The sequence below is a fragment of the Python bivittatus genome, unplaced genomic scaffold (genome assembly GCF_059951505.1).
Source record: "Python bivittatus isolate LINGU-HERP-01145 unplaced genomic scaffold, Pbiv_v1 ctg000560_np1212, whole genome shotgun sequence".
Lineage (NCBI taxonomy): Eukaryota > Metazoa > Chordata > Lepidosauria > Squamata > Pythonidae > Python > Python bivittatus.
In genome coordinates, this window is record NW_028277083.1 from 3,657,663 (window position 1) to 3,679,630 (window position 21,968).

The 21,968-nt window shown below is 38.0% G+C and overlaps 1 protein-coding gene across 4 annotated transcripts in view; it reads left to right on the forward strand.

Annotated features, from left to right (window-relative positions):
- The window catches only part of SDK1 (sidekick cell adhesion molecule 1), a 358,271-nt gene that overhangs the window by 79,534 nt on the left and 256,769 nt on the right, over nt 1-21,968 (forward strand). For 3 of the 4 annotated variants that reach the window (XM_088147987.1, XM_088147988.1, XM_088147989.1), the window contains exon 4: nt 928-1,075. The exons of the other annotated variant lie outside the window; for it this stretch is intronic. In XM_088147987.1, coding sequence (XP_088004113.1) covers nt 928-1,075 — 148 coding nt within the window. The remainder of the gene's footprint in view (nt 1-927; nt 1,076-21,968) is intronic. 4 annotated transcript variants of the gene reach the window in all.

The following is a 21,968-nucleotide window of genomic DNA, read 5'->3' on the forward strand; positions in this document are numbered from 1 at the left end:
TCTCTGGTTCTTTGGGATATTGTGTCCTACATGTGTTTGCTTTGCGAAGTATTTGGAAGCCCCAGGAAGTTGGTAACCCTGCAGCGGGCTTATAAAATAGGAGTTCACAGCGGGCATGGTATCACACACACATTGAAAGCTCTTCTGCCAATTGTTTGGGGCACAGTTCAGTCTCTGAGTGCTACTGGCATCATATCAAGGCTTGGCTTTGCTTATGTAACTGTATCTGGCCATGCAAATCTTTCTCTGGCCTTTTTTCTCTGCATTTCCCCCTCCTCTAGCGAACAAGCCTTCTCTCTAGTGGCATCCCAGATATTTTGCTGACCCAGTCCCATTTTGCACTTAGAGATCCCATCCTGAATCTCTCCCATTAACCCTAACCCTTTGGTACTTTTTAATCCATTTTACGCTGCTCCCTTTATTTTGCTCGGCTGGTGTATTGGCTCTGCCTCTTTTTTTCTTTGGAATTGACTTTGGTTTTCAGGTTTGGTTTCAGCTCTCTTTTTGGTGGAAAGAGGTACATGCTTGCCGGCCTGGATTCCAAGCAGAAGAACCTTCGTGGAGTTGCCATCTGAAGGCCATCTGTGCCTTCAGAACATGTGTCTGCATTGTAAAGTTACACGCCAGATGTTTGCTTTCTGTTCAATCTGTGTAAATCAGTTGCTCACCCCACGAAATGCAAACAGGCAGTAGTGCTGACAGATTTCTTAGGTGTCCTAGAGTCACTGGGCTTTGTCTCATGCCTCAATACACACTCACAAAGCTGCTCTCCTCAGCAGTAACACAAGATCTGTTGCATCTTGCTGCTTAATTATAGCAATGCCACTGACTGTTATAAAACTTAATTATTATTTGTTATGACCCTGAAAACTGGCACGGCATGGCAGAAGAAACTTCTGGATTTCTTAGTCCAACTTTTCTTTGCAGACATGGAAAGTTTCCAGAATGGGAACCAGTGGAAAACCGTAGCTGAAGGGCAAGCAGCTGTCCTAAACTTCCCCCGCATCACCAGCTACCCCAAGCCGCAAGTGACTTGGTTTAGAGATGGGCACAAGATTATACCAAGCAGCAGAATGTAAGTAAAAATGCAATTGTTGTTTCAGATATGACTAACTGCACGCTTCGTTTATAATGCAGCTTGCATTTTAAGCACAAGATTATGGGATATTGATAACAAAGGAAGCTAATACCTTCATGGAATGAGATAAATGACTGTTTTAAGATGAGTCTATCAGATGTCTGTCTATTTCAAGACAATAGTTGGATCTACTCTTGCAGTATCAATCTGATCCTCACTAGGGATTATTTTTTTGCCTTGGGTACCAAAAAAAACCCAAGCAGATCAACCAATAGTTATTTAACCTGATACACCAACCTTCTACTCTACTTTATAGTATTTTATTTAACAATGGAATGGCAATTAGTGTTTGTTTTCTTTTAGATCCTTTTACCCTGCAGTGACAGTTTTATTTTCTTTAGTCTAATTATCAGTTCACCCATTCACAGGAAGTGGTTGCACTCTGATTACCTAAGAATTGTCGCTAGGTGTTCTCATCAACGGCACATCTAAAGTGCCAATCTGATTTTAAGTCAACCTCTGTCCTTTCTTTCAACGGCTCCCTTATGTAATTTAGTAAGCAATTAGTGGAGACTCCAGGGTTTTGCTTTTGTGTGTGTCTGTGGGCAAGAATATCAGAATGATTTATATAGCTACAACCACGAAGTTAAGGAAGTTTGCCAAGTATCTCGGAGCAGTAATGAAAAATTGATCCTAAGCGGCAAGCGTGGATGTCCTACCAACACCCGCCTGCTCAGGAGCAAATTTTCTACAGGTTTTACCGGACGCTTTTGCTTCAACTGTGTACAAGCATGTCATACACAAAGGTGACAGGAATGCTTGTTTATGTTGCAGAGTTTTGCCTTAATTAAACGTGGTTTAATTCATGAATAGCTAGAAATGGTTTATATACAATTTGGAGTGGGTACAGTCAAAAGCCCTCAGTGTTGAGCAAGTCACGGTTCTATGGTCCTATAACTCTGGGTATTATAGCCTGCTCCCAGGGCAGGAATTCCTGAAATTCTCTAGATGGAAAGTAATTATGAGGTGAGAGGTAATTTTCGCTGAAATCCAGTCTATCTACTTGGAAATAAATTCTGTTGAATTCAGTGTGTTCAACTTCCAAGTGTGCCTGGGATCGCAGCCATAAGCAGTTCACAAATGATAGCGCTCTTAATCTGTCCCAGCTAAGCCAAGTAAACGCCTCGTGGCAGATCTCGCTTCTGCTTCTGTATAGAGATGGCGCTATACAGGATACAGCAAGTGTGTTTTGCCCTCTTTAAGGCAAAGGTTTTTGTGCCTGATTGCTTAACGAAAGTTGAATTGTGCATTGCCATTTCGATTCCTTTCGAACAGGATGATTTTCTTTTTTTTAACCTTAACTGTGCCATAATGAATTCTGTGACATGGAATATATAGGGGCAATATAGCCTTTCAGATCAAAAGACTGAAAGGCAGTGGAAATCAGGAAAATGTTACTAGAGATTTCTGTTTCTGCAGAAAGGTAAAGGTTTGAATGAAACTCTATCAAAATGTATGAAAAAGCATTTTCTAATAATAAGAAACACATTTAATTTGCCAATTTGGGCAGTGTCTTAGGACTTAACTTTGAAATTTTAAAACAAATAGTGTTTATGGATTTGCACTTTAAACAGTATGTTTAGTTATTTTTCCACCTGTCTAAGAAAAAAAGGCTAGATTTGCTTCCAGAGGCTCTTCATCATGAATGACTGTGAAGCAGCCAGATATCCAACAGGTCAGGCTCAACATCACTACTTTTTTTTTCACTTTGGATGTTTCTACTATAGATTCAGATAGTTAACATTCCCATCCTAATCTCTTTTTTAAAATTAGTTGTGAGAAAATGCATTATAATTCTTGATGAGTTCTCTTATTGTTATTTTGAAGAGATTCTTTTTGATAATAATATTCTTTGTTCTATTTTATTTTCCTTGACATCTTAAGATGCTTTCTTGTCCAACCAGGAACACTGTGAATTTGTGATAAGCAGAGAAAATAGATCAATTTCTTATTCTTTGTTGTCAGTTCTTAGACTGGGATCAGAAAAAACTCTTATGATTCAAAGGACAAATGACTTTTCACCTTTCTTCACTATTCAGAACTCAAGGAAGACATTCTGCGATATATGAAACTTTTCTCTTGGAGAAAAAGAGCTGCGATTTCTTTCAAATACATAGGACTGTAAATTAGTATAGTGTAGGGCTACCCTAGACATATCAACTGAGAAATAAGTTTTTAATTTCAGGAAATAGTATATAACATTGCACTCTTAGTAATAGAACTTATACTAGTTGTCAGTTGGGATTTTAACTGTGTTCAGGGAGAATTATCTGATGTGTTAGCAAGCTACTGTATCTATGTTTATTAGCCCTAGGCCAATAAAACTTCTACTCTAAGCTCTCATAACATTTTAACTTCCTCCCAGCTGGAGATATACCTGGAATTCACTAGGTCTGCAAGATTTTTTAGAGACACAGTGAGGAAGAAACCAGATCTTTTACCACCTGAAAATGGGACTTTTTCAATTCAACTCAATACTATCCAGTGCTAAATAATGATGCCCCTCCTTGGGGTATCTGTGTACCTTAGACCATCAGATGGAATTGGTCAAGACCTATATTTTTCTTCCTCTCCTTTCCCTTTCTTCCCACTGCTTGCATTCTGCTCCTATTGTATTCTTCCTTCTTTGAGACAAATCTCTATTTTAAAAAATGCCCACGCTACATGATACAATCAAGAGGCAGGTAGAGGAGCAGAAGCAGGCCTGGGTCCACCCTCTGCCATATCCTGTCCGAAGCAGAGAGTTCCCCTTGCCAGATTAGGGGGCAGCCTAGAGGAAAGCAGTCACTAGGAATTGAAGCTTGGGTGATACCTTGGTCTTTCCTACTGTTAGTTGCTTAAGATAGCACCATGGAGGAGTTTATCCATTTCTGGATCCCTTGTTGCTGCAGAGTAGATGTTCTACACTTATTCTTCTATTTTAGATGCCCATAAACTTCTCCTACCAACCATTATGTATTCTGGATGAAGGTTTTTCTGGAGAGAGGGGGCAAAAGTTTTCTCAGCCAAGCCTTTCTTAGCTTGTCCTGTATTTCTCTAATTATCAGAATGATTAGATTTTCCTTTAATTGTGCCCATGTGGATACATTTATGACCATGTTGACACTGCTTGGTGAAGGCCAGGTGAGGAAGAACTGTTGCCAATCAAGCTTCAAAACTCATTTTGTAGAATTTTGCATTGAAATATTTGGCAATTAACCACGCCATCCAGCGAATGCTCCGAGAATCATTTCTTCAGGCACACCTTTCTTGCTTGGATTCTTTGACACTTTGGGGATAGTCCACTGTATTTGAAGTGCTGTTCCCAAAGATGCCCTTGGTGTTTGCTGGAGCAGTGCTCTGAAAATGACACTCAAATGAATCTTGTCAATATTTTGTCCAATAATGACTTTGTCCCTTCCTTTTATCTGCCTCCAGTAAATATCCTGCACTACTTTTACCCATTTGATGCTTGGTGACAACATCACTGCTCAGTTGTGATAGGTTGCTTCAGCATTTTCTGTGCCAAATTCAATTTGCAGCTAATTCTAATCTCTTCATTACGTATTATCATTTTAAGCTCTTTGAGTTGTTTCAGTATGTTTTCATTTTATTTACCAGTATATTTTCTCTTGATTTGTACGTTTATGGTAATTCACTAAGTAAGCAGTTTTTCATCTTACTAAAAGTAATTTATAGCCCTCGGTATCTAGGGAAAGATCTTTTTTTCTTTCCTGTGACAAAAAAGAAAACTTTCTTTTTTGCAACTGCTGCATTTCCTTTTGGGTATGGAATAAAGTCAAGTGTTTCTCTTTTCCCTTTGTGTGATATTTGATAGTGTTTCTTAAGAATTTGTTTCAATCAGCACATTTTATTCTTTTTATCTCTCTCTAGGAGCCCTAATAGTACTATTTTCATTTCTCTTCATATTTAATTGCACATTTTTTGCTTTAATTATTGATCAATTTTGCTTGAATGATTTTATATATATATATATAAATATAGATATTGCTCTGGTTATGCATCTTTCATGTGCTTGTAAAACATTGATTAAAAATAAATCTGTACATAGCTTGGGAATGTACATATTTATGGGGTGGTTGTTTTATATAAATTTATATACCCAATATTGCTTGGAACAAAAAAAAAAATGCTTTTGGGTGGCAAATCCGAATCCTCTTCAGAAGTTTGTGAATTCATTTGTACTGAGTGAGATAATTTCCCATCTATTAACACTCACATGGTGTAAGCACAAGCCTGTGGAATGGTTTCCTTTCCATGTTAGGAATAGGACTTGTCACACCCGTTTAATGGAGCCTTTTAAATTGCTTTTAGTGATTTAATGTTTTCCTTGATTTATTGCATTTCTCCTTGGTGATTTGGTGAAAAGACATATTCTTGATAGACAAATAAGTGGATGCCAGTTGTTGACAGATGTCCCACTGTTGCTAAAATATTATTTAGCACTAGGCTATTTGTGCATAGCCAATCATAAACTGTTATAATTATCAGATGCATGTAATGCAAATAGCTAGTGCATTTCACATATTCTGTTAAATTCAGAATAAACTTGCCAACAGTATGTAAAAAAGAGAGAGAGAGAGAGAGAGAGAGAGACAATGAGAAAGTACCCTAACATTAAAAGTAAACACTGTTATCTTAAGCATATATTCTTTTTTTCTCCCAATAGCTCACATCAACAGGTGATGGCTAAGCTATACTACATTGATAAGATTACAGAATTATCCAGAAGGATTTCTAAGATAATATGAAGCACTTTGAATGACAAAATGCAATAAATCTTCTAATACTGTAATGATTCTTCATCTGCTTATACTGGTTATCCCACTGCAGTCAGTTGAACAATCTCCCTAGCAAGGCAGTGATTTTAGAGGCTATATTTAGTGTCCCCCCCCCCCCCGAAAAAAGAGAGAGGTAAGAATTCTTTGCATGGAGTGTGTAGATGGAACTGAAACTAAATTGTTAGTTTTATCCTTTGATGGGGAACCTCAAAAAGGGAATTTCCAAGCTCATAGGTCTGTATAATTATTTTGTGAAAATGTTCAGGCTTTTTATGCCTTTAATGCTGTTTGGAGTATTGCCTCTTTGCTTCTAAAAAAATATTGGTAAATATTTGAAAAACAATGCTTATAACAATATAATCATAGCCAGTTATCTCTATATTGACTACAAAATAAAATAACATTAACATTAACTTCTGAATAATACCTGTTGGGCTATAAATGGGCTGTTTTTTGTTTTTCATGGCAATGGCTCAGCTTAATGTTCCATGTATCAGTTTGTTACTTGAAAATTTACACCACTTGGTCATGCATATATGCAACTATTCCAGCGCTGCACTTCTCAGCAAATATTAGCCTGTTGAACAGTTTAGCCTAGTTGCACATAATTACATTTCACGTACACCAGATAATACTTTGATTAAACTTGCGATAATTAGCATGTATTTTTAATGAACAATATATTCTGAGATTGCCAAGTTGTTGGTGCATTAACTGAATAATACTGTTTTTTTAAGAAAGGGAAAAAAAGCTTCTAAATCTGCAAACTTTAGTTTTAGAATGTTGTTACTTATCTGTTTAAAGAAAAGGCACAGATGTATAGTTTTATATGAATGACATTGCCCTTCCCTATAAGGCAGTGTTGTCCAAACTTGGCCACTTTAAGATGAGTGGACTTCAACTCCCAGAATTCCCCAGCCAGCCATGGCTGGCTGGGGAATTCTGGGAGTTGAAGTCCACTCATCTTAAAGTGGCCAAGTTTGGACAACACTGCTATAAGGGGTATGGTTGAACTGGGTTAGGGAGAAAAAACAACACTTGGATTCCTTAGTCAACTTGTGGTTTCTCAAGAAATATGCCTTGTAACGAAAAGGACTACCGTACTGCTGTTACATTGCTTGTTCAGTTTAGCCCCAGATGTAGGACTCTTGCCAGCAATAGAGCTTCATATGCCATCCTTTTTAAGATCATAAAGCCTAAGATGCATTCCTTTCCTCTAAAGCAGGGTGCCTCAACCTTGGCAACTTTAAGACGGGTGGACTTCAACTCCCAGAACTCCCTAGCCAGCAAACTGCTCTAGAGCCCTGTAGACAGGCTAGTAATAAAAATAATTTGGGAACTCTTTGCGATACCTATGGCTAAGAGAAGCTGGTATACTTCAGCTGCCCTTTGGTACATTTGGAGATGAAACACCAGGCTATGGTTTTGGGTGAGTCTTGTCGTTTTCCACATCCTTTTTGGTGACCGCTGACTACCTTGCCTGTTTTGATGCTCTGTCAGGGCAGTTCTTGTATGGAGTACTAGAAAGCCCACCAAGACATCAAAGTACCTAAACTGTTGAGCTCCAGAGTCTGTAAAACTTTGCCACAGGTCTTTGGTAATATCAGAGAAGATAAGCTAAGGATTTCTGCATTCCTGGCCTTCTTTGTTGAAGAGATGCCGCCCATCTCCCTCAGAGTGCTAGGAGTGACGCATCGATCTCTTAATTATCATGGAGCTTTGAACCAACACAGCCCTGGCAGTGCCAGACCCCATGAACAGTTACTCCAACATTTGCACATCTGTCCATAACTACTGTTCTTCCTGCTTTTCAAGAAGAAACCACGAAGATTTGCCATCTTCTGCAGGAAGAAGGAAAGGTCTTTGGGGCACTTCCACAATAGAAGTATGTTGGTTTTATTCCGGTTTAACTATTTGGGCTTCATTAGTTTAAACTTTATGGTGAGGAAACACAGCACAGCAGAAGCAGGCACAGATGCTGAACTTTGAGTAGCTACGACAGAAGTCCAATGCGACCTCGGTCATGGTTTCTTTGTGACAATGCCTAACCACAACCAGTATAAGAGGAGGGTAGTTATTAAGCAGAGATTTTCCTCTAATATCAGTAGCATTTCATGAAAGGCTGGTATCCAGTTGGAGGCTAAAGGAGACCACTAAGTTGATTGTAAAGTCACTTTGCCACCAATAGACTGTATTTTGCTGTATGTTTGCAGAAGCCTGTTTTAAATTCTTTCCCTTTTGTGTTTGAAAGATTTATTCCTGATTCTGTAAAGAAAATAATTTCCATGTTTGGGATGCATTTTGGCTTTTGCAGCTCGTTAATATCAAGTCAACAGTGCTGAACAAAATTTAGCATATATTTGAAGAATTTGGTCCATGGCAAGGAACATGACACTAATTCTGCGTTAGTTAATGCTGGAGAAAAAAAACCTAGGACTTGGCAGCTTGTCTGTGGCTTATGATCCTGCATGGCAAATGGAATCTCCTGTAGTTTTGCATATTAACATAAGCAAGCTGGAAACTAGAGGACCCACCTGAAATTTCACTGACTTATTTGTTGGTATTAGAAACGTGGTATAACAGGCCTGCAAGTAGAAATAGAATTATTTAGTTATTTTTAAAGCATTCTACTTCGGATATATTTACATAGCGAACCATCTCTGAAGTATGGCAAAAAATGACTTTTTTTTTTTTACTAGTCCCTTCCCAGCTGAATTTGTAGTACATGTATTCTCTCTTAAAATACACAATCTGCTGTGAGTTAAAACATTAATATAATCCAAGACAAGTAAAACTCTATACAGAGCAGTAAAAATATAGAAAGCAAGGCTAAAAACCAGTAATTGTACATTTTAACCAGTAATTGTACATTTTAACCTTTTCAGGGCATCCTGAAAGTAGACTTCAAACTTTTCATAGCTCCAAGAAAGAATTCAGAAATACATTTTCTTTTGAAGCTATGAGCTGGATTTCATTAGCGAATGTGACGCAGTACAGGTTGGTCTTGGAAATGAGAGCTTGAGAGCAGGAAACAACTGTTCTTCTTTTAAAGGTGTATTTATATCCCCACAGTGAGTTATTCTAGTTATTCTATTCTAATATTTTAATGTCAGCTCTGTTGCTCTTTGTGTTATATTCATATGTTGCTCAGGGATAAAAATGACGAATTATTTTCATCATTACTCTTGCTATGCTTGCTCATCGCAAGGGATGGGGAAAGAACAGAAGTGACTCACTCATCTATTTTAGGGGCCTTGATCGTCTCTTTTGTGCATTCTATAAGATTTGGTCTCCTGATTCCTCATGGTCAGATCCCCCCCCCCGCTTTTCCTGCACCTGACCTGGTTACATCAAGCAACGTATGACTTGGACTCTGGTTCACAATGCACGTCACACAACACATGCACTAGATTAGCCCTTCCCCACCTGGTGCCCTTCATAAGTGTTGGGCTTCTGCAGCACATTATGCCCAAAGTGAGTGAAATAGCTGTAACAAAGAAGTAACAGTATGGAATAATATTGTTTCCTGCTCAAGTGTATGTTGGGTTCTAAGGAATACAGCAGTTCAGTTTTCTATGTTGAGTACTAAATTATTTTCCAAGTATTTAATGATTTTCTTGCTGGCTTTTAGCCACCATTTGTTCATGTTCTTTTTTTCTTTAGGAATACTGATAGACCAGATACAAATGCCCTTAACATTAATAAGTGATTTAATACCTTGATTATGTTAAAACTTCAGGTGCTATTTTTTGGGCAATCTGTTATCTGTTTCCATAGAAACAAAAATGGGACTGTATGTCCAGAAACTGAGGTATTGGGAAGCTTGTAAATTTCAGTTTTGGCAAGTGGCCAGTTACACATGCCTTTTTTTTTTTTTTTTAATGTCTTCACAATTTGGAACCAGCCCATTGCTGAATTCCCTGTTCAGATTGATTTTGGAACTATATTATTTAAAGCATTGCAAAGCAGGTAGAAACCTCTTAATTTTCGCTGGACAAATGTTCACAAATAGAAGGGATACCTGCTGTATTTAGAAAAGGAAACAGTATCATGACTATTTTAATTAATGACTGCAGTCTGAATATTTTGTTGATTTTTAGAAGAGCAACTGTGTTTGCATAACATGCTAAACCATACTGTTGTTTGGCTTTGTGGGTCATCCAAACCCAGATCAGGCTACTGAATATATTTAAAGTAGAGAGCTTTAACTATGATCTCTAATTATGTTTAGGCTAGTTGTCCATTTCATTGTCATTCTTTGGAGGAATAAAGCTCCCCTTTCATCTGTGTCTGTGATACAGGTAGAGCAGTTTTGTTGTTGCTAAGAGAGAAGTAGTAGTTTTGAAGAAAGAGATGTTTGCAAACTAAATGAAGGTAAAGAAAGATGAGTGGGAACTTCAAGGTCTATCTGTCAATTAACAGCGTCTTGGTCTTTTCTTTCAAACTTCAGGTCAAGGTCTATATTTCATTCTTTAATCCCTGGCCATAAGACATACTTCTCAGACTGAAATGCTGCTATTCTTTCTCATGTCAGTTTTTTATTGAAAAATCAGAAAACTGCATTGGTGAATCAAGAAGACATTAATTATATATTGTGCTTTCATTGGGTTGCAGTATTGCAAACAGTTGAATAACCCACCATTGTGTAATGGGACCCAACACTGTCCTATGGGAAGGAGAAGGAATATGTGCTCTCAGGTTCCTGGTGCTTGTGGTCAGCAGCACTTGCTTTGTCCACATAGTGGTACTTCCACTCAGGGACTCTGTTGAGGGACTAAATGAAAAGGCCATCATCCTGGCCAAACATACCCATTATGGTTTACTGCTATGTATGAGCAAAGTCACTGTGGTTTATTCAACCACTCGTGATTAAAAATGACCTGGATTTAGAATTATATGTGAATGCAGCCAGCCTCCAAAATTTGCAGCAATCATATCCATCCATCCATCCATCCATCCATCCATGCATGTTGCAAAACTAGGGATGCTATATGCTGGACACTGTATAGGTACCTTAGTCCAGTATGGATCAGCCCAAAGTAGCTGACTTTGCACAGCTCACATAAAATCTGAGACTGAAGAGGAAATGTAATGCTATTGATTGAAAGTGTGATATTTTATTGCATCTGGATGCCCTATATAAATTTAGAAAACTATAGCTCATGTTGTATTTAAGATCTTGTTTTGATCAGTGAGTAGATATATGACCTTGTAAATAGCCTATCTTTGACATGGTCTTGATTTAGATTTCCATTACCCATGTTAAACTGATATATCATTGATAATGTAATGGGTTGGTAGTTTGCAAAGAAAATGTTTTTATGGAAGTAAAAAAGAAATGAAGGCTTAATAGTTTAATGCCTGGTGGCTTTTAATCTATAGCTGTCAGTGTTAATTTGATTGTATATATATTTTCTTTGAGAAAGGTTCATTGCTGTGAGGTTTTGCTAATCAAGATTCATAAAGGTTAAATATCATTTATCACCCTCCTGCAGTGCATGATAAACCAGTTTATGAGGATTGAGTATAGAAAAAGAAAAAAACCCCCAATATATATAAAATGAAGACATGCACTTTCACCTTTTAAAAATGTGTATGGATTTCTAATACAAAGCATAATTCATTTTTATTTTATTTATTAAACAAATTTATATAGCTGCCCATCTAACCAGGGGAGTTCTGGGCAGCAAAGAGATAAAAATATAATACAAATTTACAAATTAATTAGAGAAAAACTAAGCTGAGGTGCCTAAAAAAAAACAACTCATTGCTAGCATTTTGTACGCATCCATGCCCACTACTCCAGAGCTCCATTAGCATCCTAGCCCCAGTGCCTGGGGAAAAAGCCAGATCTTCACAGCCTTCTAACTTTTTTTTAAGTACCTGGGGTGCTTCAAAAAGAATATTTATGAAGGAAATGGCGTGGGATTTTTTTTCAAGTGGTTTTCTTACTGTGGTCCAACAAAGAGCAATTAATTCCCTTTCTTCAAGTTCTGATGTATGAGGCAGTAAGTTTTTAGTTACATGATTAGGTGTTTATTTCCCCTTGCAACTAATCCATCTGTTAACAATTTAGAAAGCTATGATGGTCTCACTTCTGCACGGAAGCTAAGTATGTCTCTCTGGCCATTGTTGGCTATATTGATCCTAACCCAGAGTTAAGCCAGAGCTAAGAAAATGAAATTCAGATTTTGCTATTCTTTCCTCTCTCTGAAATGTTTTCAGTAAGGTGATGAAAAGAGTCCTTTTCCATTTTAAAATAACTATTGCTTAGCTAACCTTTAGTATGGTATTAGCTGGTTTCAACTAATTGTATTTCATGCTGATCAAAGTTCGTCTGCGAACTTCCTTATGACTGCATTGGAGAAAATGGAGATAATACAACATGGAACAGCAGTGTGCTAAAAACTATTTGTAGCATGGAATTGAAAATCAGTTTGTTTCACCTTCACATGTATGAATGTGTAGAATGAAGTATAAAAAAAATGCAAATCCAATATGAGAAGAACCAAATGAATTAATGTAATAAAAGTTAACAAAATTTATTTAGCATATAATGGTTGCAATTGTAACAAGGGAAATGGTACTCAGACCTTGCAATAGAAATTAGTGAGAGACATTGATAAACGGACTTTCCACATTGAATTTCCATTACAAAGGTTGTATCAAATCCCATGCGTGTTCTGCCTGGATTAGCCCTTGAGTTTATTGGGGTTTAATCCACACAGGCGGCAATTCTGTACTTACTTGGAAGGAATACTGTAAGTCTAATTGAAGCCAGTGGGGTTACCTCTGAGAAGACACATGATACCTTAAAGTCTTCTGGGAATCCATCAGGAAGCATTTTTAAAAAAATCTTCTTATTAAAGAAACTTATCAGATGGCAGATGTCTCTAGGAGTGGGTTGAAGCCATGGGGTGGATCTTTCTCTACTGCTCATGGTGATTTTTTTCTGATGATCTCTGTATAATTTAAAATAATTTTAATAAGGGAAAAACATACTCTTAATTTTTCTCAGACCTTTTCTTCCTTGAACAGAATTCTCTCCCCTTCCCTTGTCTCTAGTTTGGCAAAATTGACAGATTTCCCTCTATCTTAAGGGGTTATATTCCTTCAAATATTTCTGAATTGTTGCTAATGAAATGGCTGTTCTTGCAGATTTCAAAGTCTTGGAATTTCTGAATTAGCAGTGATTGTCACCTTCATCCTGCAGAGGCAGAAGCTGCCAGAGATTGCTCTTTTTAAAAAATGATTCTTGGAGTGTTTGAATGGATTTGTAAAATGTATCATAATCAAATCTTCTGCTCACATTTTCTGGAAAGATGAAAAGTTGTTGCCTCAATGCCAGTGTGAAAGGATGTCATGGTTCAGTCTTAAATTTGGAAGAGGGAGTTGAAATGTCATTGTGTTGATATATCAAAAAGCAGGTTGCTGCATCAAGATCAACCTTGGGAAGATGCAGTAGTCCCTAAAAGACTCAATGGAAGACATCTCGAGACAGTCCAGGATAACCAAGGAAGAAACAATGGTATAGGACCCTGGCCACGTTGCAATAAGAGCCCTGCAAGTTCTTGACCGCCTTTCTATAATTTGGAGCTCGCTCTTTCAGGTTTTCTTGCCATGGTTTGTTTTTCAGTGAACTTCTGACCAAAAATTGTCTGTAGGCAGCACACCATGGCAACCACACTGGGAGTGATTTGTACAAGAAATATTGTAGGATTTTTGTTCCTATTTCTGTAGTTTTTTTAAAAAAATTCTGTCTAACATGGTAGGCAGTCTCTTTCTCTTCCCCACTCCCTGCTTGTCGCTACAGTGAGCTAAAAGGTTTGTCATCCCCACAAAACATCTGTTGTTTCCTCTTATTTCCCTCTGTTTTATGTAGTCTGTCTCTGGTGTATTCCCTTAATATAGCAGTTAATAACTGAAGTCTACAAAAACAACTTTCGGTTCATTTTTAAATTATATTTTATTACTCTGTTATCAAGTATCTTTTTAAAATAAACACTGAAGCTAGAATTGCTGATTTGAGGGCCTTGCTGAAAAACAAGACAAAACCTCCTTTATGTTTCACTTAATCCAGATAATTTTAAATAGTTCTTCAGCAAGAAGAAATCAATTTTTATACCATATAGCTTTCAATCACAGTGCTTGGAATGAACTAACAGCGTCTTTAAGGAAGCCTTAAAGGTTCTCAGCAAGATGCTCTTATATTGTGTGTCTAAAATCAGTTCAGAGGGTTCTCTCCCCAGCCCTGAAATCCCCCTCCCCAGTAGCAATTTTGCAGACATAGAAAACAAAGCACACCATTGAGAAAAGCTGTGAAAATACCCATTGGGCATTTGATATTCATTGCACCTCTGAGATAGTACCTGAAATGTCACTTGTTTCTTGGACTTCTTTCTCCCTCCTGTAAGAAAAGGTAAAGACAAGAAGCAAAGAATGAGATCGTTCCAAAATAGTTGCTTTTCTTCTGCTCAGTAGCTCTGGGCAGGAGTGAATGTCCTTCAACCCCAATGATGGATTCAGTGCCTGGCCCTCCAGAAAGGATTAGCACATTCTGCCTTTGAGAAGATGCTCAAGATCCCTCTTCCTCTGCTGCCTATCCTTTCATTGAAGTCTTTGATGAGGTTCACCTTTGCTCACCCATTGGTGCCATTTCTCTTGATACTTGAGTTAAGGTGTCTTTGCTTTCCAAGCAGCCTGGTCTGAAAGGGCAGGCTTCCACAGCCCTTCCTCAGGGCAGTCATTGCTATTTTTTAAGACAGACTTGCTTTCTGATATGTTAGCACTATTGGGTTCCTTCTCTGCTGACGGTTATTTCTCTGACAAAGATGCTTTATTTTGGGCTTCTGATTGTTTCATGGTGAAGTGCGTCTCTTGGTGCTGTTTTCCTACACTGCTTTGCATTTTCAGGTGTCAAGGATTCTTTTTCCTCTTAGGGCCTCATTCCTTTCCAGGAGCTACATGTCAGCAGTGAGCAGGACCAGTGTCAACACAGGAGAGATTCCTTTTTCTTTCTGTTTCTGCTACCCTCGTTTATCTCTTCCCTTGCGGGGAGCCCCAGAGATGACCTTGGGGAAACTGTGTAGTCACAGTTACAAAAGCATGTGTTAAACCTGGGAAACAAAGTAATCATTAGAAAGAAACTCAAACTGGCCCCATCTTAACTCCAAAGGTATAAGAGGGAGGGAAGGAAAAACACAGTGCGTCTTTCAAGATTTTTGTCAGTCCTTCAAGTTAGGTCAAATCAGGAAGCAGTTTTCCCTTTCCTCTGATACCCCATGGAGTTAATGCAGAGTCAATTTCAGGTTTTTTTCTAATTTTTTTTTTTTAATTCTCCACTTAAACCATGTTTTTGTAACTGTTGTCACGTAGTTCAACTCTGTGGCTCTCCACATCTCTTTACGGTTATTGTCTTCTCTCCCTCTCTCCTCCCCACCTGCCCAGCTGGTTGCTTATAGTATCCAGATATCTGAACTGATTACTTGCAGAAGATGCCTTTTAAAATTGCAATGAGGTCAGTAGAAAATTATTTATTGAGGGTCATAGATTGTCTACCTCTGCCCTAGTGCATAGATATAGCAAAAGATTATAGGTTGATCTGCTGGGCTGATTGTGGAAAAGCTTCAGGTTTTGTCCCCATAATAATGATAGAGGGCATGTTTTGAATGAAGAGGGTCTCAGATTTACTCTTCCAGGGGGCCTTTTCACTAGTGTTCTATACGGAGTGGTCAAGTGAAATTTCAGTTTAAAATAAGGTAGAATATGTAATGTAATGTAAAGTATGACTCTTCTGAGCCATTGTATGCAGATGAATATTCTACAAGGATGGATTCAGATATGCTTGGGAAGGAAATTGAGTCTCCTGCTGATCAGTTGATGGTGTTGTTAAGAATTTCACATTGTACCAGGTGGTCCCAGCTTCCTCTGCCGCAGTAGCAAATTTGGGGCAAACAGGGAACTAGCTTTTGCCCAAAACCTCACCATGGCAGCTGTGAGAAGGAAGCCAAACCACAGAAAGTAGTTAGCAGTGCTGCCAGCTGATCAGCCGGTGCCTCCATTCCATGGACCTACGGCCATGTTAGGTATTGCCTTATATTAGAAATAAAATAAATTTTGAAGCTATCCCCTGAATAGAGACATATAATTATATTACAGAAATTAATGAAATGAGCTTTAGAAATGGCTGTTTAGAACCTTTTAATTACTCATGTTTTTGTTGCTTGCTTTTAACTTTTCTTTTAGGACCAAGAATAGTTAAGGACTGCATTGCACAAGGGTATGTAATACCTTGTGACATCCAACTTAAGGAGAACTCATAACTCATGAATGTCATCGCTGTAAAGCAGCTCAGTTAAAGGGCCATTTCTAACCCAGGCTAATAAATTGTTCACCAAGATTTCACTTACTGTATTAAAAGGGCACCTTAGAGCGCTAGACAATGAAGATGTGATTCTGCTGTGCATTCAGCTGTATTGCAATAACTCAGGCTGACTGTACATGCTATGAAAATATGGCTGGGTTCATTTTTCACAAATAATTCATGTTTAGGTTTTGTAAAATGAACAAACGAAAAAAGAGTACACATTTCTAAACCTAATTTAAAAACTAAAATGAGAACGGAAGTGCACTCACAGAGTGGAACTGGCTTATAATATGGTGGTTTTGTGTGCAGAATTTCTTGCTTAAGAGCGGTGGTCAAATTATTGGGTTCATCCTTACTAGGACCTATGTTATAGGTTAGTCATTAGGAAAGAAATTTCCTGCTTGGAATTTTGGAGATAAATATGGAAGATATTACAAAAATATGCCTGGTAGATGCCTTCATGCTGTCTGCTAGCAAATTTACTGTGTACTTATTAACATTTAAGACCTATTTTTAAGCCCTATACTAGGAGAAGAGTATCTTTCTTGTGACTATAATCATATTGGGTGCAGCAGGAATAGCAATAGTCATCTGGGTTCATATCACACACTAAACTATACTTAAAGGGTCTAGCTTACCGTGTTGTGGGAACCCATCCTTGTCACAGAATCCTATCTGAACCTGGCCATCATTTTAAGCTATAATAGGGTTATTTGTTTTGGAATAATATCTTATGTGCCTACAACAACTCTGTTTTATCAACCAGGCCTCAGTATTGCAAGATCCTGCCATTCTGTTTCTTTCCACTGCAGTGGGGGGTGTTGTTGTTTACTCCTAAAGATGTTAGGAGTAAAAGCTAATGGATGTTCCATTCTACCAGCTTTGGAGACCGCAAATGAGATGAGAACCTTTTAACAGCTTAGACAGATCCTCCAGAGAGGGTGGACAGGCCACAATTACACACCATGGTTGATTACATATGGTTTTAGTGGGCTGTGAAGTGATGCTTAGGCAAAATTCCACCCTCCTTTTGTTGAGAGGAGAAAACGCTCATCCAGTAGGATTTGATTGGAAGCATCTAAAGTCCTATCTTCTGTAGGCCTTTAAGTTGATTGTCCCTGCTGTGTTTACCATCCCCATCTTCCTGATCAGAATTGACTGATGTATCTGTATGGAACTTTTCTGCATTGATCTAAAAGCACTGAAGCCATAGAAAAAGACAGCGGCTAGAAACACATAGACACCTAAGAAATTGCCTTGAGCTATATATATATTTAAATTCTACCCATAAGGCTAAACAAAAAAAATTCAAACATGCTCAGTACAACAGAGGAGGTTTCCTTCTTGAAGTGAAAAAAACTTTGAAAAATGTGGGGCTTAATAATTTGAAATAATTATACCATCTTTGTCTTTTAATGTTATGACATATTGGAAAAATGTGCTGTCTGGCCAAATCCAATGAAGAACAATCACATTGATTTTTATCTCCTTTTTGCACTGCCCTTTTTTCTTCTAGTTCAAGTATGAATGTGCTTCAGATAATAATTTTTTCTAGTTATTTTATCCTAGAAAACCTTGAGAACATTTTAAAAAAGTAGTGTTATCCCTCCCAATCAAAACATGTAAACTTAATACCTCATATTTAATAATCCCTAAACCAATAGTATGATGCAAATACTACTGGACTAAAAATATTCTACTTATTTTCCCAGTGCCAAACAGATTTAATTGTATGATGCTCAAAATAAAATGAAAAAATTAAAAATGCAGTTTACCACCTCTGAAGCTGAACCAAAGAAAGGGACAGCTATTTAATTCCTCTTTTGGTTCAGTTTTCTCTAACACAAAAGTATATGTTCCACCAAGAAACTGTGAAGGACAAGCTTGAAGCTTGAGAATGATGTAAGCATCATCAGAGAATAATTAATGTAAGTAATTATTTCACTTGCTCCTTGACTCCTCTATCCAGTTCTGGATTCCACAGCCAGTTCCGTCAAGGCCAGTGTGGGTGATTGGGTGATTAGAAATGAAGTCTGTCCTATGAAGAGAAGTTGAATGAACTTGGGATTTCAGCCTTGACCAAAGGTGACTGAGGAAGTATGCAAGATCTTTTCAAGAACCTGAAGGAATAATCACAGAGCAAACGACTAAGAATTTATGCTAGCCTTAAATTCCAGGGAAGCAGGTTCAAGCTGAATGTTCTAAAACAATTCCTAACAATATAAGTAATTTGACAATGGAATTGATGACCTGGAGAAGTGGTAGGTGGCTGTTCTCTAAATATGTCCAGGCTAAGCATCTGTCTGTTATTGTGATTTCATAACTACAGAGAACCAATAGGAATTACTTAGTATTTCCAGGGTGGTCTTTTCTCCCTTTATGTATTATATCATCAATTTTCCACCATCTTCATTACATCTGAAGAGATTTGCACAGCATTACTGCATGTACATGCAGCTAGGTGTGATCCAGAACTTTAGGATCAGCACAACACATTAAGAGGGCTGTGCATGTTCCCACTATTAATCCCATAGAATAGAGGCAATATGAGAACTCACATTTAGGAGTCTCAATCTCAAATCAGTCTCCCTGTTCCAGAGAAGGCTTAGGCTTGCTATCCTTGTGGAGGCATAAATATCATACAGCATAAGGGAAACACTTCTGTCCTTCCCTCTTCATCTCTTGGTTCCCAGAAGGATAAGAAAAATTGTGGTTATGACCCAGAGTAAGAGTGGTTGAAGTGAATGTTTACTATCATCTTTTCTCCCCATGAAAAGTAAGACTGATAAAACTGTAGTTTCCACATTTCTCAAGTGCTAATTATGAGAAAAAACAGTGTATTGAAATTGGCATGACTGTAATTATTTGGTGCCTCCATAAGCACTCTGTGATTTAAAATTATTTGAAGGAACATCATTTGCCAAAAGGGATTTTCTACTCTTTGATTTGATATTGTTTGACATAAAGAACTTACTTGCAAGATAAGATCTCCTTGCCCATCTAATTAATCTAAATCCATTGTAATGGCTACAGAGTTGGACTGGAATCAGAGAAATTCTACTTCAAATCAACATCCAACCACAAAGCTTAAATCCATGGCCTTGGGTCAAATTCTAATTCTAATTACATCAATAATCCAGCTGTTAGGTGGGTTAAGCAGAGAGGGAGAGAGCGAGAGAGAGAGAAGCATTATATTGCTTTGAGAAGTAGAGCAGAATGAAAATGCACTGCATAATAATAGCTTGATATCCTGTTTCTCTTCAACGATCAACAAGGCCTCCAAACATGGTTCATAATTGCGCAAGGTCAGGTGCTTTATTACTGCCATAGTTTCAACTCACCTTAACATTTAATATGTTATACAGTCATATAAAATGAAATGTGTATTAACTTAGGTGAGCTGAAACTCTTTCAGTAGCATACCATCCCATGATATTGAGGAGCCTGTAGCAAATATTAGCTGTATTGCTTACTCCTCCTCTATATTTACTGAGCTTCTTAGAGAATTGGTTTGAAGCAGGCTCCTCTCCCCCGCTGTGGTCCAGCCAAGTCAAGGGTCATATTGAAAGAATGAGGGTAGAGGCCGCTCCAGTGCTTTCCAGCAATGTAGACGTAAGCCTGACCCAAACCACTGGGAGTCTCCATGAGTTGGTGGCATATAAACAAATAAACTGGTGCTGAAAATAAGGGTAGCTGCCCAGAGAGTGATTTATACCCCTTGTATTGTATTGTATTTTTATTTTTATTTTCTTGCAGCTTTTGTAGGCCACACAAAATATGCCAGATCCGATTAAAACCAGTTAGGTAACCAAGCATTAAATCTGGAAAAGCATAAAATCAAATCAGCAAACTTGCAAAACCAGCATTTCTTTCCAGTGCAGTTTAGCTATAGAACAATGAAGGAGGAAGGAATCGATAGTTTTAAATGCTTTGGGAAAAGCACTAAGTGATTATATAACATTTGTGGACTGAGAGTTGTTGCAGTTGCACAATTCCTGTGCTTAAAGTTATATAAGATGCAAGCAAATCTTAACTGGGCAGCAGAACTGGCTAAACAAGGGAGCTCTAGAGAGAAAGGAGCACAACAGGAGTTGAATAGCCATGGCTTTGAAGGGAAATTGTCCTAGATGTGCCGACTGCTTGCAAAGAGGAAAAGATGAACCCTGTCAAAAACTAACAGGAAAAATGCATAGCCTGTAGGATGGGTATTTTTCAATGAAATGCTGAGGCATAGGAGCAGCTAATGAGCCGTCGTTTGCTGGATTATCCTTCCTACCTTGAAAAATGTGGATCATGATGTCAGAATATGTAGTATGAGTTTTAAATGATAATTTATGGGTACAGGTAGTCCTTGCTTAACGAGCGTTCATTTCATGATGGTTTGAAATTACAATGGCCTTGGAAAAAGTGCTTTACAACCTGTACTCACACTTACGACTGTCGCAAACTGTCACCCCCCCCCGCTGTCATATGATCGCGATTTGCTTCCTTTTTTACAACGATCATTAAGCAAATCACCATGGTTGTTAAGAGAATCATGGTCATTAAGTGAATCACATGCTTGTTAAGCAAATTCCAGCAAAAAACATCCATTGGGGAAGCTGGATTTGCTTAACAACCACGTGATTCACTTAACCTGTGGTGAAAATGGTCATAAAATTGGGTCCGGTCACATGGTGACTCGCTTAACAACCACCCTGCTTAATGACCAATTTTCTGGTCCCTGTTGTGATCATTAAGCGAGGACTACCTATAAACGTTAATCACGTTTCCGCCTCTTTCGTAATTAATAGACTCAAAGCTCTGTGGAAGAAGTTTGCTGTTGTGCTAATCTTTAATCCCTGAGTGTGTATATTTTTACTTGTTCAAATATAGAGGAACAGAATCAATTGAAAATGTGATTTTCTCTTATGAATAAGGAAGCAGTGATGGTATGGACTGAATAGCTAGTTCCCATTTTTATAAGAAGAATATAAGAGTGTCAGCTGAGCCCACTGAATAAAACCAGACTGCAATATTGTGGAACCACATCTTGCACACTAAAATTAAATTGAGAGAGAGAGAGGAAAAAAAGGTTACATTTCATTGCTTTTTAAAACAGTATCAATTACATTTTGTTAAGCTGGAAGCTTGGTAGAACTGTGTAAGTGAGAAAATAAGAAACTTTGAAGGTTCAGAAGAGCTTCTAGAAACACTTCGGTTGTCTCTGTTCCATCTGTTTTCACTGTATAGGTTGGGTGTACATATTTTGAAAATCTTGAGATACTAAAAGAAGATTGCCTGGCTTTCCTCTACATATTATTAAAATATGTAGGTAGGAGACCTACCTTCTTATATAATAAATATATTAAATATTTATCATATAAATATTTATTATATAAAAAGGTAGGTCTCCCAACTGCCCAGTGCCTTCTTAAGAGGAGCCAGGGCTATGGGAGGAATGAACCCAAGAAAACCTTTCCCAGCTGGAAACTCTCCAAGGGTAATTTCTGGAAAGGAGGGAGATAGGGCCACCAAAACTGTTGATCTCCCTTTCCGTCTATCTGTTCTACTCTGTCAGATAAACCTCTGAATTAAAAAGCAAGTCATTTTGACAGAAATGGGGAGCTGACGCCTGAAGCTGCTTCTGTGGCGATCTTCCTCCTGTATGTACATTCTAGGAATTTCTTTTCCCCCGGTGTGA